Source organism: Schistocerca serialis, chromosome 5, assembly GCF_023864345.2.
Source record: "Schistocerca serialis cubense isolate TAMUIC-IGC-003099 chromosome 5, iqSchSeri2.2, whole genome shotgun sequence".
NCBI classification, from domain to species: domain Eukaryota; kingdom Metazoa; phylum Arthropoda; class Insecta; order Orthoptera; family Acrididae; genus Schistocerca; species Schistocerca serialis.
This window is the reverse complement of record NC_064642.1, coordinates 416,370,187-416,396,731: the sequence shown is the minus strand read 5'-3', so window position 1 is coordinate 416,396,731 and position 26,545 is coordinate 416,370,187. Positions and strand designations below refer to the sequence as shown.

The 26,545-nt window shown below is 36.3% G+C and overlaps 1 protein-coding gene across 1 annotated transcript in view; it reads left to right on the top strand.

Moving 5' to 3' along the window:
* LOC126481272 (alpha-L-fucosidase-like) overlaps positions 1-26,545 on the top strand; it is a 114,222-nt gene that overhangs the window by 23,197 nt on the left and 64,480 nt on the right. Inside the window, exons 2-3 of the mRNA XM_050104897.1 lie at positions 11,341-11,482; positions 16,705-16,811. Coding sequence (XP_049960854.1) covers positions 11,341-11,482; positions 16,705-16,811 — 249 coding nt within the window. The remainder of the gene's footprint in view (positions 1-11,340; positions 11,483-16,704; positions 16,812-26,545) is intronic.

Sequence of the window (26,545 nt, the reverse complement as noted above, 5' to 3'; positions counted from 1 at the left end):
ATAAATAAATAAGAGGAGATCCTCCTGGATGTGGAACATGTCAGATAAATGCATTACAAAAATGTAATTAGAAAATTTGAGTTTCATTAATTTTAATGATCATCAATCAATAAACAGTAAAATTATGTACATGAATTAAAATTAAACTTCTAATATTTACAGGGTTAATACTTACATCTGCTTTTGTTAAATCCATCATTCACACAGAAGGTAGTTACTTGGCTATTACAACCAAGTGTTGTCAAAAATCAAAGTAAATTATCCATTTAAATGACCATCAGTTAACAACAGTCAAATTAGTACACGATTTAAAATTAAAATTCCACTGTTTACAGACTTAAGACTTGCATCTGCTTTCCATACATCCATCATTCCCACAGTGGGTAGTTACTTGGCTGTTACAACCAAGTATTTTCAAAAATTAAAGTATGATAAATTTTCATTAAAATGGTCTACTGCACTTGTTGAGAAATTCATGGATGGAATAGAAGGAGTCCAAAAATTCTTTTAAATTATGTTTAAATTGTGCCTTGTCTGAAACAAAACTCTTAATGGTTGCTGGTGACTTATTGAAAATATGTGTTGCTGAATACTGGACTCCTTTCTGGACAAGAGTAAGTGATTTTAAATCTTTATGTATATTGTTCTTATTCCTAGTATTGATACTGTGTACTAAGCAGTTAGTTGGGAAAGAGATGTATTATTTACAACAAACTTCATTAGGAATAAATATACTGAGAAGCTGTGGTTAGTATGCCCAATTATTTGAACAGGTTCGACAAGATGTTCTTGGATTTACACTACACATTACTCTTATTATATGCTTCTGTACTCTAAAAATTTTTTCTTGGTTTGTGGAGTTACCCCAAAATATGATACCATATGACAAAATGGAGTGAAAATAAGCAAGTTTTTTTATATTTATATCTCCTATGTATGACATCATTTGCATTGCAGACACACACCGAGCGAGGTGGCGCAGGGGTTAGACACTGGACTCGCATTCGGGAGGACGACGGTTCAATCCCGCGTCCGGCCATCCTGATTTAGGTTTTCCGTGATTTCCCTAAATCACTCCAGGCAAATGCCGGGATGGTTCCTTTGAAAGGGCACGGCCGACTTCCTTCCCCGCCCTTCCCTAATCCGATGAGACCGATGACCTTGCTGTCTGGTCTCCTTCCCCAAAATAACCAACCAACCATTGCAGACACGACTTGTTTAGGCGCTTTAGCAGTTTGTTAGTATGTCGCTCACAACTGAATTTATTACCAAGTTGTAATTCCAAGAATTTTACACTCTCAACTTCTATTTCCATGTTATCATATTTTTTACACACACTAGAAGAAAATCTCTTGGAAGTTCTGAACTGCATATAATGAGCCTTTTCAAAATTTAATGACAGTGAATTGGCTATGAACCACTTATTAATGTCAGTAAAAATTTGATTAGCTGCCGTTTCTAAATTTATATTTGATTTACTATTTATTGCAATGTTTTTATCATCTGCAAATAAGACAAACTTAGCATCTGGTAATGTAACAGATGACAGGTTATTAATATACACAAGAAAAAGTAGTGGACCTAGTATGGAACCTTGGGGAACACCACATGTAATTTCTTCCCAGTCAGATGATGTGTGATTGCCTCCTGCTGAAGAGTTATGTGATGACACCCTTAGTTTTCTATTAGTAAGATATGACTGAAACCACTTTGCAGCACTACCAGTGATGCCAAAATGTTTTAATTTACTTAAAAGAATGCTTTGATTCACACAGTCAAAAGCCTTTGACAGGTCATAGAATATGCCAATTGCCTCTAATTTGTTGTCTAATGAATTAAGGACATTTTCACTGTAAGTGTAAATAGCCTTCTCAATATCAGAACCCTTAAGAAACCCAAACTGTGACTTTGACAGTATGTTATTTTCACTAAGATGCATAAGTAGACACTTGAACATAACCTTTTCAAAGATTTTTGAAAAAGCTGGCAAAAGTGAGATCGGTTGGTAATTTGATGGCATTTCTTTGTCCCCTTTCTTGTGGAGAGGTATAACTTCAGCATATATAAGCCAGTCCGGGCATGTCCTGTGATAAGTGATTGATTACACAAATACCTTAAGATATTTAGATTAGATTTACTTTCATTCCAATTGATCCGTAGTGAGGAGGTCCTCCAGGATGTGGAACATGTCAGAAAAACAACAATACATGACAAATATTTAAACTAAAACAAATAAGCTAATGTACCATTCCACAGGTCCCAAGTGGAATGATCGTCATTTTTTAATGAACACTAGGAGTCATTTTACAAATACTATTGCACTGAATTTAAAATAAAAAAGTTTTATATTTATTTATAAGGTAAGAAACATGTAATACTACTACTGTAATACTTATTTACAATGAACACATTACTGCACTGAAATGGTGCAGAAGTTAGATTATACTTACACACACACACACACAAATTTTCAGTGAACACATTACTGCACTGAAATTGTGCAGAAGTTATGTTGTACTTATATACAAATCAGTTGGTTTTCCTCAGAAATTCATCAATGGAGTAGAAGGAGTTGGCCACCAATAAATCCTTTAGGCTTCTCTTAAACTGAATTTCATTGGTTGTTAAGCTTTTTATGGCTGCTGGCAAGTTATTGAAAATGTGTGTTCCTGAATAATGCACACCTTTTTGTACAAGACTAAGTGACTTTAAATCCTTGTGAAGATTATTCTTATTTCTAGTATTGATTCCATGAATTGAGCTGTTGGTTTGAAAAAGTGATATATTTTTAATGACAAATTTCATTAAGGAATAAATATATTGGGAAGCTGTAGTTAGTATCCCTAGTTCCCTAAACAGGCTTCTGCAGGATGTTCTTGAGTTCACACCACATATAATTCTTACTGCACGTTTTTGTGCCCGGAAAACTTTAGCTTGGCTTGATGAATTACCCCAGAAAATAATCCCATATGACATTATGGAATGAAAGTAAGCATAGTATGCCAGCTTTTTCATTTTTATATCCCCTATGTCTGACAAAATTCGCATTGCAAACAGAGATTTGTTAAGACGCTTCAGCAGTTCTGTGGTGTGCTCCTCCCAGTTGAATTTATTATCAAGCTGTAATCCCAAGAATTTAACACCGTCCACTTCTTCTATCTTCTTGTCATCATATGTTAGACATATACTCTTGGGACACCCCTTACAAGTTCTGAACTGCATGTAGTGTGTTTTTTCAAAGTTTAGTGACAAAGAATTGGCTAGGAACCAGTGATTAATGTCTACAAATATTTTATTGGCTGATCTTTCTAAGACTACACTTGATTTGCTATTTATTGCAATGTTTGTATCATCAGCAAACAAAACAAACTTGGCATCTGGTAATGTTACTGATGAAAGGTCATTGATATACACAAGAAAAAGTAAGGGCCCCAAAATGGAACCTTGTGGGACCCCACATGTAATTAGTTCCCAGTTGGATGATGCCTGATAGCTTGATACATGTCTCTTTCCTAATAACACCCTTTGTTTCCTGCCAGAGATATAAGATTTGAACCATTTTGCAGCATTTCCTGTTACACTATAATATTCTAGTTTACTTAAAAGGATATTGTGATTTACACAGTCAAATGCCTTTGACAGATCACAAAATATACCAGTTGCCTGCAATTTTTTGTCTAATGAATTAAGTACATTTTCACTGTAAGTGTAGATAGCCTTCTCAATATCAGAACCTTTTAGAAATCCAAACTGTGACTTTGACAGTATGTTATTTGAGATAAGATGGTTATAAAGACGACTGTACATTACTTTTTCGAAAATTTTTGAGAATGCTGGCAACAGTGAAATTGGACGGAAATTTGATGCTATTTCTTTATCTCCCTTCTTAAACAGTGGCTTAACTTCAGCATATTTCAGCCATTCGGGAAATATTCCACTGATAAACGACTGGTTACACAGATAGCTTAATATGTTACTTAGCTCAGAATCACATTCTTTAATTAACTTTGTTGATATTTCATCATACCCACTAGATGTTTTTGATTTTAAAGATTTTATGATGGACATTATTTCTGTTGGGGTAGTGAGGGTCAAATTCATATTATGGAAGTTACTTGAAATGTCTGGTCTGAGGTAATCCATAGCAGCATCTACCGAACCTGACAACCCCATCTTTTCAGTAACAGTTATAAAATGTTTGTTAAAAAGTTCTGCAACACTATACACATCTGTCACCAATGCATCATTTACTCTTAATGCTATTTGTTCCTCTTCATGTCTGGTTCTACCGGTCTCCTCCTTCACTATATCCCATATTGTCTTTATTTTGTTATCTGATATGACTATCTTTTCCTTGTAATATATTTGCTTTGACATCCGTATTACAGTCTTTAATATTTTGCAGTATTTCTTATAATGTGCTATAGCATCAACATTGGAAATGTTTCGGATTGACAGATACAGTTTTCTTTTTGTTTTACAAGATACCCCTATTCCTCGAGTAATCCATGGCTTCTTTGTAGACTTTGCTCTAACCTTGGTAAGTTTTGGGGGAAAGCAGTGTTCAAATAAGGTAAGCACTTTATTAGCAAAAATGTTATATTTTTCATTCATGCCATGAGCACTGTAAACATCAGTCCAGTGAATGTCTCTGAGGAGTGTCCTAAAATAATCAATTTTTGGCTTACTGATTACCCTCTTGAGCTCAGATTTAACAGATTTTATATCCTGTTCAGTATTAACATTTAACAGAAGGAACTGCATGTCATGGTCTGAGAGGCCATTGACTATTGGTTTTGTAATATAATTTTGTTCATTTGACTTTTCTATAAAGATATTATCAATGGCTGTTTGTGAGCAAGTGGTTATCCTAGTGGGGAACTTTACTGTGGGAATTAAGTTGAATGATAGTGTTACTAACTCAAATAGGTTCTTATTGGGAGAGTCTTTAAGGAAATCTACATTGAAATCACCAGCAACCACTATTTCTTTGTTTTTGGTTGTTAAATGGGCCAGTACAGCTTCAAGGTGGTTTACAAACAGATTAAAGTTACCTGCAGGTGCTCGATATACACTTAATATTATGAAAGATTTTTTGTGAAAATCTAATTCTGTTGCACATGCTTCCATATGCTGTTCTAGGCAAAATTTATGAATGTCTATGTTCTTAAATTTATGACAGTTCCTGATGAATGTGGCAACTCCTCCTTTCTCCATTTCTGATCTACAATAGTGAGATGCTAACCTAAACCCTGTAACACTTAAAAGTTCTATACCAGTGGTCACATGATGTTCAGAGAGGCAGATTATGTCAGCTGGGTTTGAAGACTCTAATTCATCTATGCAGATAGTTAATTCATTAATTTTATTTCTCAGTCCTCGAATATTTTGATGCAATAAAGATAGCTGACATTTCACATTGACTGACTTAAAATTGGATGGAGTTAAAATATCTGCTGACAGTTGAAAATTCTTAACCAATGGCTGTTTATGTTGATGTAATAAGCTGGAATTATGTTTTTTGATTTCTTTCTCAAACTGAAGGTTTGTCTCAGTTCTAACCTCTCTTAAAATTTGTTTTCTTTCTGTCCTCCCTACCCTAAAAAAGGGTCTTTTCTGAATCCTATAACCACTGGTATTTTACCACTCATGACAGTGCCTCCCCCCTTTAACTTTCCTGCTATTTCCCCAGCCAATTTACCCTTCCCCTTCCTGTTGAGGTGAAGGCCATGCCTAGTATAATCCCACCTACTGACAGAATCAACATGAACCACACCAATGTGTGACCCCGCACCCGACATGAGCAGCCGTTCCAGCTCCAAATTAACTCTCTTGACAGAAGAGTTCAAATGAGGTCGGTCATGGCGCCCAAGAACAGATACAAACTCAACACTGGTATGCCTCGATGCTGATGCAATCTTCGCCAGGTCACACTCTATGCTGTACCCAGGATCTCTGTCAATACTGTTACCTGCCCCACCCACTATAACCACGGTGTCTTCCTTAGTGAAATCTTTGCAAAGTGATCCTAAATCCTCTGTCACCTGCTCCAGACCAGCACTAGGTTTAAAAAAATTACTAAGCTCACACGAACACTCTTTTATTAACTTTGTTGATATGTTATCATAACCACTAGAATGCTTTGATTTCAAGGACTTTATGGTGCAATCTATTTCTGTGGGTGAAGTAAGTGTCAATTCCATTTTACTGAGATTGCTTGTGTGCACTGGTCTCTGATATTTCATTGCATTATTTACTGAACCTGACAACCCCATGCTATCAGTAACAGTGACAAAATACTTGTTTAAATGGTTTGCAACACACATGCATTTGTTACCAGGGTTTCATTTATTTTTAGAGCTATTTGTTCCTCCTCATTTCTGGTCATACCTGTACCTGACTTAACTATATCCCATATTGTTTTTATTTTATTGCTGGATGTATTTATCTTCTTCTCATCAGGTGTTTAGATTTCTGGATATCCTTCTTCAGTATTTTGCAGTAATTTTTGTAATGAGCTATGATGCTAGTATCAAAGGTTTCCCTACATATCAGATAGAGTTTCCTTTTTGTCTCACATGATATCTTTATCCCTTATGTGATCCTTGGTTTCTGGTTAGACTTCTGCATGATTTGAGTTACCTTCAGGGGAAAACTATTTACAAATAAGGTGCTAACTTTATTAATGAATGTTTTGTATTTTCCATTTGTGTCTTGGATGCTGTAAACATCCATCCAATTAATTTCCACGAGCAATCTCCTAGATTTCTCAGTTTTTGACTGTTTTATTGGGCTTCTGTACTCAGTTCTGATAGATGTTTTACCCTGACAATTTTCAAAATTTAATGTTAGGTGTTGCATGTCATGGTCAGATAGCCCACTTACTACTGGTTTTGTATTGTGGCTTAGTTGCCTAGAATTGTCTATAAAGATATTATCAATGGTAGTCTTAGAACATTTGTATACCCTAGTTGGGAAATTTACAGTAGAAATTAAATTGAATGACAATGTAGCTGATTTCAGCAACTGTTCACTGACAGTGTTTTTCAGGACATCTATATTAAAATCACCAGCAACCACTAGATTTTTTTTTTTTTTTTTTTTTTTTTTTTTTTTTTTTTAGATGAGATAATAAATCTTCAAGACCATTTATAACCAGGTTGAAATTTCCTGAAGGAAATACATATGCCTAGAAATGACTTTCAGCTGTATATTTATAGGTTGACTTGTCCAATGTCTTATGCATAAGCTGCTTTGTAGACAGCAGGACCAATAAAAATACAATACAAGGCAATCAAGGTTGTTAATGCGCAGGTGAATTGCCATTTCCAGCAATGTGTTAAAAGGATGTGTACTATTGTTATGATTTGAATTGTTGTTAAAAATTGCTTAACAACTTTTCAGATAATTGTGTATGATGTTGGGCAGGTAAACATTCAGTATTTGCTGAAAGTTAACTTCAAGTACAAATTTTAAATTTCATGTGCCTGCACCTGACAAAATATAAAATAATTCGTGTATACAAAGGATGAAGAAATCTACTGTTATTCTTTGTCTTTAAATATGTCTGCTTGTGTCTGTATATGTGTGGATAGATATGTGTGTGTGTGTGAGTGTATACCCGTCCTTTTTTCCCCCTAAGGTAAGTCTTTCCGCTCCCGGGATTGGAATGACTCCTTACCCTCTCCCTTAAAACCCACATCCTTCCGTCTTTCCCTCTCCTTCCCTCTTTCCTGATGAGGCAACAGTTTGTTGCGAAAGCTTGAATTTTGTGTGTATGTTTGTGTTTGTTTGTGTGTCTGTCGACCTGCCAGCACTTTCATTTGGTAAGTCACTACATCTGTTTTCTGTGTGTGTGTGTGTGTGTGTGTGTGTGTCTTGTTATATTACTTTAGCACTTGTATATAGTTGTTCTGTTTGCTTAGTCCTCCAATCTCAGATGGTAATTATTGGAACTGCTGGTAATTATTGAGACTGAAGCTGTGTAAAAATAAACACACTATCATTTAAGACTGAGTATAACGCCTGAATCTTTGGACTGCTCATTTTATACACGGAGGGTGTTTTCTCACAGCTTAAAATGTGTTTGATTTTTACATGAAGGGACCGAAAAGTCACCTAATTTTCTGAAAATCACTGAATTTTCACATATTGATTTTAATCTGATGAACAGTTTTCTGTTCTTATTAAATTCTTGCACTGTGATTCAAACTATTTGTATGATGATTTTATGCCATCACGTATGTTTAAAAGGTTTGATTCCACAGAAAATATGCTTTGTCTTTAAAAATGTTCATGGAAACTATCACATGGTCTTAATGTAAACACCTTAAAATCAAAGTATTCAACATGATGTATGAGATTTTGGAGTGATAAATTGTAATTAATTATTGGTTTCTGCCATAACAGTTTCTTTTAAATTATGATTTCACAAATGTCACTGTCATAGCCATTAGATCAAAAACATTTTTAATCAAGTAAAATTTTCTGTAGAAGCTTTAATTCTTTTCTTTGATAAATTTGTGTTTTTAAGGTTACAACATAACAGATGTGTGTCAGCATTTGTTCTGCATTTGAAGAGAACTGATATTTTTGTAGCATTTTTACCTGAGTGTTTTACAATGTAATGGTCACCATCTGTGTATTTAGAAGTTGAAAAAAGCAACAAAAAATATGAAGCTAACAAGAACAGAAGAAAAGTTTGCGAATAAAATGTTTTTGTCTCAGTTTGTTCTGATTTAGTGTCAGCAGTTTCGGGATTGCTGTTAATTCAAAGGTAGAGTTAACTTGTTAGTAAACCAGAAATTGTTCAACTAAAAATGGCTTTCATTTACACAACTTACCTGTTTACATAACCTTAAGATCATAAATCCAGTAAAGGAGACAACTTGCTGTTCGTTCAAAACCAGTGTGTTAATAACACATTTAGAAAAATAGAAGTCCTTACATTTTTTGTCAACTTATGTCTTTACTCACCCTTGAGATCTCAAAATTTGTCTGGTAAAAATGCTAAAATTTGTCGTGAAATCAGAGCATTATCAGGGAACTTCACTTGGAGAAACTTGTGGCAACCCTGCTAAAGGGGTCTCCAGGCCTTGGATAAATATCACTATTGTTGTGTTTAGGCCAAATGGTGGCATCTTAAATTGATAACATTTTCCCTCAAATAGAAAAACTGTGTAAGGTCTTGAATCTTTGTATAAGGGTACCTGTCAGTACACGGCTGTTAAATCCAATTTTGCCTGTTGAAAATGAGACAGTAACTTGTCAATACCATTTCAGTCTGTATAGTTCTTGCATATAACACTAGGTGCAGCCTGCAGATTTCTTCACTTCCCATAATGAATTGTTGTAAGCAATATAACTTTTTAAGAATACCGATATAATCACCGTTTAGTCCTCGTTTATCTCAGAAATCTCCTTTCTATCATAATAATGTGTTCTGTAAATCCTCATTTTGGTCTTTGGGTAGTACACCTGATTTGTGAGCTTCCTCACAAATACTCTTTATTACCACTGTTTCTGTAATCAGCTGGTCATCTACTGCTATAGCCTTTGCTGTTTCCACGATATGAATGTGGGCTTCTATTCATAATTAAGGTTTAAAGGAAAGTGTATTATATAAAAATAACATTTTATAAGCTGTATTTTGGAATTCCTATGACACTATATTACCCTGCAATCTAAAGATTCTCTGTAATTCGAAACCCAATCCTATCCCAGCAGTATTGAATATTCAAGTAATTTAATGTTTGATTATGAACACAGTCATTTAGGTTTACGGGCAGTCGCATTCCTTCTTTTATCAGCCTTCCTTTATTCCCCTTAATACTCACTGCATATATGCCCAGTCATAGGAAAGATAGGGCACACACATTTCCTTTGAAGAATTGATGTTAATTACTGGTATATAATCAATGAAGAATTGATGTTAATTAGTGGTATACAATCAGTGTTTGACTGCCTTAGTGTAAAGATTTTTCCACTTTTGCTTCAAAGATTTTTTTCTGCTGATGGCTGGGCAAGTTATTTCTTGCTTTTATTTATTATGTTCCTCTAGTAACCAATCTTTTATTGATACTGGGTACATTAGGGCCACCAATATCTCTTTAAATGGGCCTACACTGCCATTGCCATATCCTCGAGCCTGGCCTATGCTCCAGAACATCCACTGTTTTCTGAAGGGCTGGATCACTAAAGACTGATGTATGTGTTGTTATTAGTAGCTGCGAATCTCTGATTAGTCAGAAAGGACGATGTAACCATTTTTGACTGATTACCTCTCTGTTCATCTTGATTAGAGTTACTCTGCTTCCTTACTTTGCAAAATTTACTTTCATTCTGGTGCAGAAACCAAGAGGGGTAGCAATTTCCTTCCTGATTTTCTGAAACTTGTGTTATCAGTCTGAGAGTAATCTACCTGTTTCTTATTTAATATATATCCTTCCAAGAAAGTTAATAGATTACTTATCGTTTTCCAGTCTATATACCAAATTTCCTTTCTCACACGAGAAGGCAACCTTCTAAGTGAGACTCTGATCGAGTGATTGTCCTCGAAGGGTTTGTCTAGGTGTTTTGAGCTAGTGAAATGCCAGAACTTCTTTTGTTCTGTGACTTTTTCATGCACTGTCAGGATCATCTTCTTCCATGAAGGCAGGCACAACTCTGAGGTGAGGGTCCACTGCAAGGATAAAACATAGGAACAGTAAGTGTGACCAAATGAGAGCTGCTGCCAGCCCACCCCATCCACTGGAAATGCTGTTTCTATTGCCATTCAGTTAACATGCTTGTTTAGAGAAACCTTACGCTCAACACATGTATCCCACCTCCCACACTACATTAAATAATTTTTTTTAGCAGTTGACGATCGTCATTGGTCAGTCCTAAATGCTATGTGCAACACAAAGTGGTATGTTACACTATGCTGTGGAATGTCGCCTGTATCTGCTATGCAAAGCCGTTGCAGTCTGACCAACTCTGGACACATTTATAGTTCAATCATAGAGTATTACACTAGTCTTACTGTTTCAGATATCGAGGGTACAGCTATTCATAACAACAGAGAACATCTTTTGCTTGAGGGAAAGAAAAGGAATAATGAAACCAGAACTTTTATGAAATAGCAGATTTCATATTAACTGATGTGCTCTTTACAATTTTGCAGATAATTGTGTCAGGGGTTTGTTAATACAGTGGATCTCAAAGAGAAAAACAAATAAGTATATAAGATCCAGTAACAACATTGTTTACAAGTTTTGTTGCTGTCATAGTTGGCTTGAATAGTTACTGTCATAACAAAAACTGCTGAATATTTTTTTCATAAAAAATTTTGCATTTCAGAGTCCAACAGCAGCAGTTATGCAGAATATATGAGAGACAATTATAGGCCTGGTTTCACTTACCAAGATTTTGCTCCTGACTTTAAAGCCGAGTTTTATAACCCTGATGACTGGGCAGAAATCTTTAAAAATTCTGGAGCTAAGTGAGTACATTTGTGTAACCAGTTACTTCATAATAAGAATGTAGCTTGTAAGGTAATAAATTGAGTTTACTAATCATGTGTACCACACAATTAAAAATAGCCCTCTGATTGGTATGATGAAAGAAATAAAGTAACAAGTACAAGAATTAAGATTTGAGGCATGTCATTATCCACATGGGAAACTATGTCCCTTACTAGAGTACATGTCTCAGTGAGCTTTCTCTCCATGCATTTGGTGAGTTCCCTGCAAAAACATTTATTCATTCATTTCACTGCACTTTTTGTAGCCAGTGTACACTCATTTGGCACATATCAGCAACTGGTTCATCTGTCCAGGGGCTTTGACATGGCACCCTACAGACTTCAGATACTGATATGTGTCAACACCTAAATAATTACTCAGGTATTTATCCATAGCCGCAGTTTTCCTTAATATTTGCAAGATTTTCCTTGCTGTTTCCCCCCCCCCCCCCCCTCCCCCTTGCTTTTTTTTTTTTTTTTTTTTTTTTTTTTTTTTTTTTTTTTTTTTTTTTTTTTTAAGTCATTGCCAAGGATGAATTATCTGTGCTGCACATCCTCTGCTGTCATTCTGTACTCATTATTCACAAGCATGGGGCAGCTGAGTTCACAGACAACCTTAAGGGTGGATATCATGTGGTTGGCTGGGGGCTTGGTGAGACACTTTTAGGTTTGTGGAATACAAATGAAACTCATAATGTGTGTGGCACAACACCTCTCGCAGCTTCCTCCATATGCACCCCAGTGTCATAGAAAATAATAATGAAAAAAGTTTGATGTCATGTCATAGCAGAAAACTGCTATCTTTGTATAACTTTCAGTACACCAGTGTCACTTTAAAGCAGCCTTCATTGAACTGAACTGTAGATTTTGTCCCAAAACTCACGTGATGTTTCAAATTTATGATATTTAAACTCATTACATTACGAGTGACCGTCATACATCCTGAGGAAGATGTGAGTAGACTGTCCGTGAACCAGAAATGACACGTTCATCCTGACCATAATCCATTTAACTGCATAGGTAATTATCCAGCCAGAAGTTGGGAATTCCCAAGTTTGGAGTTTGTTGGGCGACGGGGGACAAACACTAAACAACATTTAGCCCACATAGTACCTTCACCTTATAAAGGCTTCGTGCCGTCCGTCCCATCTCTCTGCTCTCTTGAATTATATTGTATTTGAAGAATATAATTCAGTAGTTAGGCTTGTACTATATATCTACAATTGCCAGAATCGATAGACAAATGGTATGCGTTAATGAAACAGGCGTCTTCTTTTACGTCTTGCTGCTCACGCATTCCATTGCATTGTTCCAAGTCCCACTGTAGACATGAGGACACACATGATTCTGTGTTGAATATGTAGTTTACAACTGGATCCAATTGGCTTTGGGTAGTATAATGCGTTAATGTTGAAACAAGCTTGCATATGCCCCCATCAGGTCATGAGTATTATTCTGATTGTTGTTCCTAATGTGCTTTGACGAGTTAACAATAATTTGTGAGATCTGCCATGGTACTGGGTAAGATTGCTCCTTTCTTGCATTGATTCATAACATTGATTCCCAACATTCCCAAAGGCATGCATATGCCATCGCTTGCACTGCAGTAGAATGCACACTGTCATAACTGCATTGCGAAGAACTATTGTGGACGTCATGTGTGTGATGTGACAGGTGGAATTTATCTGATGGTTGTGATTGTCAGAGGGGATAATTACTTTTGGTTCTTGCAACTGTTTAATGTATGAAGAAGAATCCACCAAATATAGACCCTCTTGTGATGATATTTATTTTATGAATACCACTTAACAATGGAGCAGAGTTGGTTCATGGGTGCAGATGTCACATGGAACACCCTGCTCTGAACAGCTGGTGTTGAGGGTTGCATTTAGTAACCATACCCCTTCTGATCATTAAAATGGGTCATTGCTTTCCAATTTTGGACTATACAGTGATCAGATAATTCTCTACCAAAAGGGGATCTTTTCCTGAGTGGAACTTTTTAAAAGTGTGATGAAAAAATTGGCTTGCTGTGAAAGATTCTTTCAGATATGGATTGCATCTGAAATATTTATGGTATTGTAAATGAAAACCACATCAAATGCTTAATTTCATAACTCTGTAGCACGTAATATTTTCAACATTATATGTCAAAACCAAAAGGTAGAGGGAGTATATAAATTATGAGAATTTACAAATTATGAGACATGCAAAGAATATATACATATGTAGGTTTCTGTGGCAGATGTCAATCTCAGTAATTTCCCTCTGGGTATCTGTTGCATCATCTTATAAAATACATAAAAGTACCAGAATACTGAAACAACCAACATTTCAGATGCATTGCAGTGACTTTCCTCATGGTGTATACTGTGTGACAGTTCTGCCTGCTTTATATCTTCGTTGATCGTTACCCTCAGTGTCGACGTACTGACTGAAAATATAGGGGGTGGAACTGCAACTACTGTCTACTGTAAATGTGGTAGCTGATAGACGCACAGTTGCGTTTCACGGTGTTTTACTGTCACTATTCACAACCCCCCATAAACACATTTATACGGCCAGAGCACTATTGTTTGACTTTTGATAAGCCTCATTAATAGGTTGCAGGTGAACATCCACATACTGCTACAATAATTTCCTGTTGAACATCTGTGAGCAGTAAAACCTAACAACAAAGTTCACAGTTCTTGAAGAATAATCAGGTACATATGGAGCAGACACTGTCATTGGTTTAACACATGGCCTATTGGTGTAACACATATTTGACTGTTAAGTCGATGCATTGTTGTCATTCTAACCAACACAAGTTCCTAGTCTGAAACTCGGCCGTGGACTGACTGTCTTGTGACCAAAAATTGGGCCCTTATATATCCTCACAATAATAGGTGCTGAAACTACACATTTTTTGAAGTTTAATTTATAGAAATTACAATTAAAACTTAACTCATTAAATTAACTGAATACATCAAAAAATTCCATCTTTTTAACAATTTCTTCCACTACAAGAGTTAGGCCAAATTATTTGTTTAAATCATGAAATTAACAAGTATCGTTATACAAACAATACTTTTGACAAAACTTTTGGGCTAACATGTTTTCGAATAGATCCAAATAGACCCTTTAAAATTACTATTAGTTGTTCCCCCAAATGTTTATAATTAGTACAGAATTTAAATTTGTTTATACATCAACAGTAGAATTTAAGTTACAAAACAATTGAAATAAATTATAAAATCAATTAGATACATAAAGCTAAGCACAAAATTAGATATGTTGTTATATTCTTTAAAACTGAGGGCCAACCTTTCTCTTTCATGTGAATGCAGATTATATTCATATGTTAATGGTTATTAGTTGAGAATTGAAAAAATGAATTTAAGGAGGCAGATGGCAAAACAAGAGGGTAAGTAAAACTATCTCAGCTTGCTTCGTCACAACTGGTGTAGCTAGGAAGAGGAGGAGGTAGTAGAGGAGATAGATGTTTCAATGTATTGCATTCCTAATGGTGTCGTGAGACCACAGACTTCAATTTCCTGAGATTTTATTGGCCCTAAAATTCTGTTCTAAATTGGTGACAAGTTTGTGGGAACTGCAGTTTCATGCAGAAAAATGACATTAGTTCCGCTTGTGCTGTTTGTTTAACCTGCTGCAGCAGTGTCCAGTTAGTTTGCATCCCAGCTAGTGCACATGGCTTGTCTTAATAAGGTTACTGACAACCAAAATTTTGAGAGCCTTCAACTGTCCTCTCTAGGGTGCTTCAGAATTTCAGCTGCCTCTCTTATTTTATGTATGCACACCCATGGCTATCTCACAGGTTTACTTGCTTACTGGAACTTTATAGGCTGCCTGCAATTGCAGTGGTACTCTACTAGTGCTGGACTGTTGTGCTGCACCGAGAGAGGTGGCGCAGTGACTAGTACACTGGACTCAAATTCGAGAGGTCAGTGGTTCAAACCCGTGTCCAGCCATCCTGATTTGTGGTGCTACCCTATTCTACATCCTACAGCTACTTCACAGTATTGTGGTTCTTCTTATTATTTTGCTGTCATATCCATCAACTTTGGAAGGTGTTGTGTGGGTCAGCCTACCGCATTAGTAATACAAACCACATAAAATGAAAACTGAGAGAGTCATGTAACAAATTCCAAGCTAACAGAAACAACAGCATACTAATAAGAAAATTGCAAAGTACTACAGGAAATGCTGCAAATCAACAGCCGGTGGGGCACTTACCAAACATCAAGGGCTTTGCCGAGAAGGCACCAAACCAATTAATGACTCATGGAATAAGATCCTGGGTAGTTCATCACTTGTGTCAAAGTATTTATTGCTAATTAAATTTGTCATAAATAACCCATCGCAGTTTGAGAACAGTGATGTTCACAGCTGCAGAACTAGCAGAAAAAAGACAATCATTACTGATTATCAAGTTTCAGTGGCTTGTAAAGGTATACAACATGCAGCCACAAAAGTCTTTAATTGTATTCCCGATAACGTAAAAGTCTGACAGGTAGAAAACAGATTTTTCATTTTATCTCTAATTTTTTCTTTTGCCTCCTACTCTGTAGTGAGTTTTTAATTAAAAGGAAGTAGCTTGTGCAATGTAGAAGACATATATGTTTACTTTGTTTGCAAATGTAAGTATGGTTCACTAATAACATGAGTAGTTTCAAACAAAAATGCACTCATTTTTATTAAATTGGGTCATTGTATAAATTTTTATAACTCCCAGGATGGAGCAATTAATCCAAACAAATTGTTCACATGTATCTAGTGAACTGACTCTTTCCACATCATTTCAATCGTTACTGTACAAATTATCTATGAAACATTGAGCTAATGAGGTAATTATTGATAGCAGGCCTTTTTATTCCTATAACACGCATCCGTCAGATTCCATATCTTTTGTTCACAAGTTTGTCAGAAAAGTCTATATTTCAATACTTGAATTATATATGTTGCCTATTTATTTGGTCTCTCCATGGGCTGTATTCTACTGTGACTTTTATTGTCAGTTGATACTTGTATTAAAATTTGTTTTCTTAATTAACTAAGTGGGATAGTTATTTCTTTTACTTTTAAACAATAACTTGTGTTTTTCAAAAGAGGAACTGAACTTTGTATCTGTCTGGACGTAGAAAATTGAATTGTAATTTGGGAAATCAGTTAATAAGAAATTATTCATTTTTCATTTTCAGGTATGTTGTTCTTACAAGCAAGCATCATGAGGGATATACACTCTGGCCCTCAAAATATTCATTCAGCTGGAATGCTATGGATGTGGGGCCGCATAGAGATCTTCTTGGTATGATTTAGTGTGTTCTTCAATTATTATGTTTTTAGATATAAAGTGACACACTGTGATTCTGTAAAGGTAATGTATTGTAGACCTGCACCTAGATACTCATCATTGTACTGTGTTTCCTTAAATGTTGTTGCAGGTATATTTATATCTCTTTATTTAAAGAGTATTATGCTGGTGTAATGACAGCCTTTGGTTATACCTTTGAAAGTCAACATGACAGTTTGTAAATGAGTTAAGTGATTCCAAGAACTTAAAGTTCATTTCATATGATAAAAATTTGCCAACAGTGTGAAGATATTTGAATCCCAGGGAAGTTTCTCCAAGCTACCCATGAAACGATTCAGACCAGAAAGAACCATCTTGGTGCCCATCTCCTTACCACTGATATATTTGTAGACTTGTCTTTCAATTATGAAATAAGTGTTGGTATGTGTCCTGAATCCCAGTACAAGATGATACTTTGTGTATTTTAATGTGAAAGTAATACAAAAACTAAAGAATGATTTTCCAGTGAGAAGCTTCATACGTGATACCAATATCACACAAATCATAAGACAGTAGAGTATGACATGTTTATCTTTTAAAAATTCTCCCAGAAATATTCAGATAAAAAGTAGACTTGTCAGATAGAGATGGAATTAAAAATGAAATTGTCTATGCTGTGTCAAACAATAAAGAAATCATTCTGGATATGACGGTCCTAAACCACTTTCAAATTGCGAGTGATCATAGATGTTAAGGTACAGAGTAGAAATGGATGCAAAGCTAGATAGAAAGAAAGAGCCTTTTCAGACAGGAAACAAGGATTGTAGATTTTAAGAGTATATTTAAGAACAAGATGGGATACCAGATTAAATTATGCAAGTGTTTTAGTATCGTAGTAAATGATTCTTATGCACACTTAGAGAAAAGGAACAATTATTTAACAAAGGTGATTATGCAAACATGAAGAAAGTAAAAGAGAAGAACATCTCAAACACAAAAAACATCCTTTTACGAAAATGGAAGAGGCTGAAGCAAATGGTAATAGAAGGATGCCAGAATATTCTAAATTAAAACAAAACTAAACATATCTTTATTTTCCCCATCCTCATAACAGGCTGGTTCCTGTCATCCTGATGTCTGAGCGACATGCCCAGTCTCTTCTTCCCTAACCAATCTCTGTCTTATCCATGAGGAAGGACCTAATAGTTCTAAAGTCCTCTATGTGTAAATGAGATGTTCAGCTCAGAAAAATGTTGGAGATAGTACATTATCCATCTTGGACATTGGGCATAAAATTTTCATTATTATGTACAATGTGTATGATTGTATACTGTAGAATGACAAAGATGTTTATTCATATGGTACAGAAAGTTCTGGCAGAATGTAAATAATTAAGGAGTGAAAGTAATAGCTTACCAAATAAGTAGAAGCTTCAAGTCATCAACAGGCGAAAAAGAAGGAACAAAAACCCCGTTAGTGTTCAGATAAATCCTTTGCCAGTAGGATTGCAGAAACGAAAGATGTGTTACAAGAATAACTCCTATCTACGTAGTAGAGGAAAGTTGGTGTTGGAGCAAGAGTCCAGATAGCAAATTTTGTGAAGAAGCCATTGAAATTGAGCGTATGGTGTTCAGCAATGTGTTCCACTACTGATTGGTCAACTTGACATTGATCACAGTTCGGTGGTCACCATTCATTTGAGTGGACAGTTGTTTGCCAGCCACGCTCGTCTACAGTGCTGTGCAGAAATTGCTCTAGTCAGGGAGGTGCTCGTATGCAGGTGCTTCTTAGGAATGGTGAGAGGATTAGGGGTAAATGAGGCTATAGCATGAGAAATCTGTTCGTGCACCAGATTCGCGGTGGTAGTGCCTATCGGTGAAGGACTTTGTCAGACCATCAGGCATACTGTGCAAAGACATTCTCATCATTGCAGATATGCTGATATTCTGTCCACAAGTAGCCAGGCTATATGGAAGTGATTTTTTGATGTAGAAGGGATGACAGCTGTCAAAATGCAGGTGCTGTTGATGGTTAGTGAGCTTGGCAGGCACAGAAGTATGGATGGAGCCATCGCAGAGGTAGAGGTCAGTGTTCAGGAGGTGGCATGTCGGGCTGAGGAAGGGCAGATGATGTGAATGGGAGGTAAGGTGTTGAGGCAGTTGTCATGATCTCTCTCCACTATGCTGAAAAAGTTATCTCCATAAGGACACCATAATGGTGTGGCTAATGGCTGTATAGTACTTTGTAGAGCTGGCCATGATGTCTCCTTTGTTGATGCTGCTGAGTCTGCATTGTCCATGTGGCGTCTTGTTGTCTAGGCGATGATTCCTTTGCTGCTCTGGCTCCAAGAAAAGGGTGCATGTTTTTAATTATCACTGGACTAACAAAATCATGACACAGTATTCCACAGTTTATTTGTAACAAAAACACATATTTATTGCCCAAACTTGAAAACAACTACGCTCAACCACGGCCAAAACTCAAGTGGCCGAAAACCCGTTGTAGACCAAAGATCACAGTCATAAGCTGCAAAGAAAATACAATTTCAATATTGATTATTGATCGCAACACCTAACCTAGAATTATATTAAGCAAATGCTTTTTAATACAACTTTAGTGTATAATATAACAAAATGAGGTCTATATGTCAGTTCCCCAATGAACAATGGACCTTGCCGTTGGTGGGGAGGCTTGCGTGCCTCAGCGATACAGATAGCCGTACCGTAGGTGCAACCACAACGGAGGGGTACCTGTTGAGAGGCCAGACAAACGTGTGGTTCCTGAAGAGGGGCAGCAGCCTTTTCAGTAGTTGCAGGGGCAACAGTCTGGATGATTGAGTGATCTGGCCTTGTAACACTAACCAAAACAGCCTTGCTGTGCTGGTACTGCGAATGGTTGAAAGCAAGGGGAAACTACAGCCGTAATTTTTCCCAGGGGACTTGCAGCTTTACTGTATGGTTAATGATGATGGCATCCTCTTGGGTAAAATATTCCGGAGGTAAAATAGTCCCCCATTCGGATCTCCGGGTGGGGACGACTCAAGAGGACGTCGTTATCAGGAGAAAGAAAACTGGTGTTCTACAGATCGGAGTGTGGAATGTCAGATCCCTTAATCGGGTAGGTAGGTCAGAAAATTTATAAAGGGAAATGGATAGGCTAAAGTTAGATATAGTGGGAATTAGTGAAGTTCGGTGGCAGGAGGAACAAGACTTTTGGTCAGGCGAATACAGGGTTATAAATACAAAAGTCAAATAGGGGTAATGCAGGAGTAGGTTTAATAATTAATAAAAAAATAGGAATGCGGGTAAGCTACTACAAACAACATAGTGAATGCATTATTGTGGCCAAGATAGACACAAAGCCCACGCCTGCTATGGTAGTACAAGTTTATATGCCAACTAGCTCTGCAGATGACGAAGAAATTGAAGAAATATATGAGGAAATAATAGAAATTAATCCGATAGTGAAGGGAGACGAAAATTTAATAGTCATGGGTGACTGGAATTCGTCAGTAGGAAAAGGGAGAGAAGGAAACGTAGTAGGTGAATATGGATTGGGGCTAAGAAATGAAAGAGGAAGCTGCCTGGTAAAATTTTGCACAGAGCACAACTTAATCATAGCTAACACTTGGTTCAAGAATCATAAAAGAAGGTTGTATACATGGAAGAAGCCTGGAGATACTGACAGATTTCAGATAGATTATATAATGGTAAGACAGAGATTTAGGATCCAGGTTTTAAATTGTAAGACATTTCCAGGGGCAGATGTGGACTCTGACCACAATCTATTGGCTATGAACTGTAGATTAAAACTGAAGAAACTGCCAAAAGGTGGGAATTTAAGGAGATGGGATCTGGATAAACTGACTAAACCAGAAGTTGTACAGAGTTTCAGGGAGAGCGTAAGGGAACAAATGGCAGGAATGGGGGAAAGAAATACAGTAGAAGAAGAATGGGTAGCTTTGAGGGATGAAGTAGTGAAGGCAGCAGAGGATCAAGTAGGTAAAAAGACGAGGGCTAGTAGAAATCCTTGGGTAACAGAAGAAATATTGAATTTAGTTGATGAAAGGAGAAAATATAAAAATGTAGTAAATGAAGCAGGCAAAAAAGAATACAAACGTCTCAAAAATGAGATCGACAGGAAGTGCAAAATGGCTAAGCAGGGATGGCTAGAGGATAAATGTAAGGATGTAGAGGCTTATCTCACTAGGGGTAAGATAGATACTGCCTACAGGAAAATTAAAGAGACCTTTGGAGAAAAGAGAACCACTTGTATGAACATTAAGAGCTCAAATGGAAACCCAGTTCTAAGCAAAGAAGGGAGAGCAGAAAGGTGGAAGGAGTATATAGAGGGTCTATACAAGGGCGATGTACTTGAGGACAATATTATGGAAATGGAAGAGGATGTAGATGAAGATGAAATGGGAGATATGATACTGTGTGAAGAGTTTGACAGAGCACTGAAAGACCTGAGTCGAAACAAGGCCCTGGGAGTAGACAACATTCCATTAGAACTACTGACGGCCTTGGGAGAGCCAGTCCTGACAAAACTCTACCATCTGGTGAGCAAAATGTATGAGACAGGTGAAATACCCTCAGACTTCAAGAGGAATATAATAATTCCAATCCCAAAGAAAGCAGGTGTTGACAGATGTGAAAATTACCGAACTATCAGTTTGATAAGTCACTGCTGCAAAATACTAACGTGAATTCTTTACAGACGAATGGAAAAACTAGTGGAAGCCGACCTCGGGGAAGATCAGTTTGGATTCCATAGAAATATTGGAACACGTGAGGCAATACTGACCCTACGACTTACCTTAGAAGCTAGATTAAGGAAAGGCAAACCTACATTTCTAGCATTTGTAGACTTAGAGAAAGCTTTTGACAATGTTGACTGGAATACTCTCTTTCAAATTCTGAAGGTGGAAGGGGTAAAATATAGGGAGCGAAAGGCTATTTACAATTTGTATAGAAACCAAATGGCAGTTATAAGAGTTAAGGGGCATGAAAGGGAAGCAGTGGTTGGGAAGGGAGTGAGACAGGGTTGTAGCCTCTCCCCGATGTTATTCAATCTGCATATTGAGCAAGCAGTGAAGGAAACAAAAGAAAAATTCAGAGTAGGTATTAAAATCCATGGAGAAGAAATAAAAACTTTGAGGTTCGCCGATGACATTGTAATTCTGTCAGAGACAGCAAAGGACTTGGAAGAGCAGTTGAATGGAATGGATAGTGTGTTGAAAGGAGGATATAAGATGAACATCAACAAAAGCAAAACGAGGATAATGGAATGTAGTCGAATTAAGTCGGGTGATGCTGAGTATATTAGATTAGGAAATGAGACACTTAAAGTAGTAAAGGAGTTTTGCTATTTGGGGAGCAAAATAACTGATGATGGTCGAAGTAGAGAGGATATAAAATGCAGACTGGCAACGGGAAGGAAAGCGTTTCTGAAGAAGAGAAATTTGTTAACATCGAGTATAGATTTAAGTATCAGGAAGTCGTTTCTGAAAGTATTTGTATGGAGTCTATTCATGTATGGAAGTGAAACGTAGACAAGAAGAGAATAGAAGCTGTGGTGCTACAGAAGAATGCTGAAGATTAGATGGGTAGATCACATAACTAGTGAGGAGGTGTTGAATAGGATTTGGGAGAAGAGAAGTTTGTGGCACAACTTGACTAGAAGAAGGGATCAGTTCGTAGGACATATTTTGAGACATCGAGGGATCACAAATTTAGTATTGGAGGGCAGCGTGGAGGGTAAAAATCGTAGAGAGCAGAACAAGAGATGAATACACCAAGCAGATTCAGAAGGATGTAGGTTGCAGTAGGTACTGGGAGATGAAGCTTGCACAGGATAGAGTAGCATGGAGAGCTGCATCAAACCAGTCTCAGGACTGAAGACCACAACAACAACAACAACAACATGTCAGTTCCATTACAATAGCCCCCCAAGAATTTTGTAAGTATGAACATGCGAACAAAATTCTGACACCAGAATAATAGAACTGCTAAGAATATGATTTTAAATAAATTAAAATTGTTAATAGGACTGTTTTCTTAGAATTGTGCTAACTTTCCACCCGTAGTGATTGGCATGACACTGAAATTGTGTTACACAAAGTAAAGGAAAACATACAATTGTTAATCGTAAGGTAAATGAAATACAAAAGAAGATTCACAATTTTCACTTAGAAGAGTCCATAATGCTGTAGAACTTCACATTAAACCACTGAAAGATTGTAACTTTTAACTACTGGTTTGTTTTACTTTCTTTTGTTGACCACTTTTCTCACTACTCACAGTAATGTCCCACATTGTCCATCTGCACTTAGGTGACTTCCATTAATAGGTCTGATTTCTGCTTGTACTGCAGCATGACCATTTCCACAGCTTAGCTGTTTGTATTGCTTCATTGATTATAGTGCCATTTTATCTAAAAATCACATACAGGGATCACCTTTTGGTTACATAATGTTTATATGTAAGTACATGGTTAGGATACATATTTATCCTTCTGGTAATGTTTATCCAGTGGGAGACGTTTACAGGGTCTGTGATACACAGGTATGGATTGGTCCAAAAAGGATCCTTTAAATAATAATAAATTCAATAAACATGTAATACAAATGCATTAACATATTGGGTGTAAAATGCCTTATCACAAACTATAATACTTACTCCAAGGATAAACAAAAAAATAAATTGTTTTCAAAAGTAAAGTTACAGTCAGTCTGTTACAATGGTTCATAACCACAGTAAAAGTGCAAGGATAGGATCATGTTTGAAAGTTTTAGAATGGCATGTATATATCAAAATTAGAAAAAAATATTACTGCCTATTCTTTGCAGTGGCTGAGAAACAAATATACAGTAATTCATGTGGTTTACTAAAAACGATTCTCCCCTAGTATAGTTGGACATTCCAACCACTTAGGTGTGTTGTAATTAGAACTCTGCCTTTAAGAATAAAAAAATTTGAAAAAACTGTTAATTGTTCCGAGTCAGAAGAAGTGCTGATTAGTGGTTTGCATTTTAAATGATGTCTCAACGAGTATGGTGTGAGAAGGTTACACAAGCTAAAATTACACAAATTATCAAATATCATTTAAATTGCATAAACATATAGAAATATCAAGAACTAACATGATAAACATATTACACAGAGAAAATCCTTTGCAAACACTTCGTACAGCAAATTCATTTTAAACAAATAATAAACAAGGACACAGAACTGTATCAAAATCAGTAAGTTTTTATACATAACATTTCATAATTTCCAGTGAAAAACTTTTGTTGAGTCACCTTTTAACTTTCTCAGAACAGTCTTACCTCTTTTGTTTATACATTTTCAATGAAACAAATTTCCTTAGCCCGAGAACTTTCCTGGATTTAGGATACACCAACCGGTACGCATTAGGGTGTGGATGCTCTACAATCTCGAATGGACCCATGTATAATCAAAGAATTTCTTTATTTCAGAAGTTAGAATTTTTGATTTCTCATATGATTTTACTAAAACATAATCTCCAACTTTAAACTTGGTTCCTTTGATCTTGTCATCATGTCGTCTTTTTCTAATTTCCCCCTGTTTTATCATGGTTTCTTTGAGTATGGCTTCACGTTCACCCATAGTCATCATTGTGCATGGTGGAAATTCTGCGAGTACAGTGATAATGTTGTCTGGTTTTAGACGAAACATAATTTCATAAGGTGAAAATCCTGTGGAAGTGTGTTGCAAGCTGTTCATGACATCTTCAAAATCTCGTACATGGTCGTACCATGTAGGATGTTTATGACTGCAATATGTATGACATAAATGACCAATCTTGCACATATACCTCTCAGCTGGGTTTGACGACAGATTATGTACAGATATTTGAACATGTTTGATTCCCGATTTATCAACAAAGGCTTTCCAAGCTTTTGACAGAAACTGAGAACCATTATCCAACGAGATTGCTTTTGGTTTCCCAACGTTTAAGAAATAGTCTTTTTCAACTTTTGTAACTATCTCTTTGCCTGTGACTTTTCTGGCAGGATACAACTTGATTAGTTTAGAAAATACATCCACCGTGACAAAAATGTAGCAGTGGGCACTCCTACTTCTTGGAAGGTTGTGCAGGAGCTCAGGCCAGCATAGATTCCAATTATCCGAGTCTTCATCAGTTCTCCTCAATAAAGTACCTTTAAACACCTTGCAGTACTTGTCTAATTTTTCATAGTTCTTTTTCCCTAAACAGCTCTTTATTAATTTCCGATTTGTATCAGTTCTGGCTCCTCCTGATTTTACCACACAATGATGTAACAACGTTTTTATCTCTGACTCCTTTAATATACCTCATTTTCAACTGTTTTTCTTCATTCTGATCAAAAATTTCTGTTTCCCCTCCTACCGGTAGCCTTGATAGAGCATCTGCAACTATGCTGTCAGTGCCTTTAATATAATTAATTTCAAAGTTGAATTGTTGTAAATACAATGCCCATCTTGTAAGTCTATCATAATAGAGCTTGCATTCCTGTAAATAGCTCAAGGCTTTATGATCGGAGTACACTATTATCTTATGTTCAAGTAAAAGGTCCTGAATTTTGAAAATGACCACTGCGTGGCTAATAACTCTCTTTCTGTGACTGTATAGTTCTTTTCATACTTCAGTGACATTCTGCTTGCAAATGTGATTGTAGAATGAACTGTCTCCACATTGACTTCTTTTTCTTGAAATAATTCAGCACCTAGCCCATAATCACTACTGTCAGTATGTAAACAGAAAGGTAAATTGAAATCTGGTCCGTGTAACAGGTTCTGGTTATTCAGTTCCTTTTTTTATTCTGCTGAAAGCCTCTTGACAATCATTACTCCATATCCAAACAGTGTCCTCCTTTAACACGTTACTTAGACAGGGTGTGTTTAAGCTTTATTTACTTTCAAATTTTCTGTAGAAGTCACATAGCCCATAAAATGATTTCTGTTGTTTTATGTTACAGGGTATAGGCAACTCTGCAATAGCTTTAATTTTGTCTGGATCTGCCAAAATTCCTTTTTCGTTATGACATGTCCCAAAAATTTTAACTCAGGCACTGCAAATTTGCCCTCTTCTAAGTTTCTCACATGCCTGTCTTAAAAGCTTTTGGGTCATAAATCAGAAAGTATCGCATCTCGAGGGAGCGATGAACAAAAAAATTGACAATGTCTTACTGTGGGGTAGTAAACTTCGCAACGATATAGCCAAGATAGACAAGAAACTTAGCAGGGCAGAAAGAAAGATTTTGGCAGTAGAATCTAAAGTGGGAGAAGTAAAATCTAGTCTGAGTAACAAAATTCAATCTGTAAAAAATGAATTGGTCTCAGACAGAGAGAAAAATGCAAAGTGTTTTGTTAATGTTAATAGTCAAATAGATACAGTTTTTGTATATGTGAAAACTATGGTGGCAGATCTTGAAAATAGAGTAGATTCGAAACTAGCTGTTGCGAATGATAAAGTGGAAACAGTCAGTAACGCAGTAAAACTCCACGAGACTGAAACTAAGAAAAATTTTAGTGAACTAAAAAGTACAGTATCAGAGTTGAACAAGAAGTTTGAAATATTTAGCAATGATGTAGCCAACAAAACTTTTTCTATGAACACATGTACCTTATTATCCAATATTCCAGTTAAAAACTTTTCTAATAAGTGTAGTTTGCATCCTGTCGACTTTCTGCAGAGTTGTAGAGACAACTTCTTGCCCAATATAAGTGAAAGTTTCAAAATTA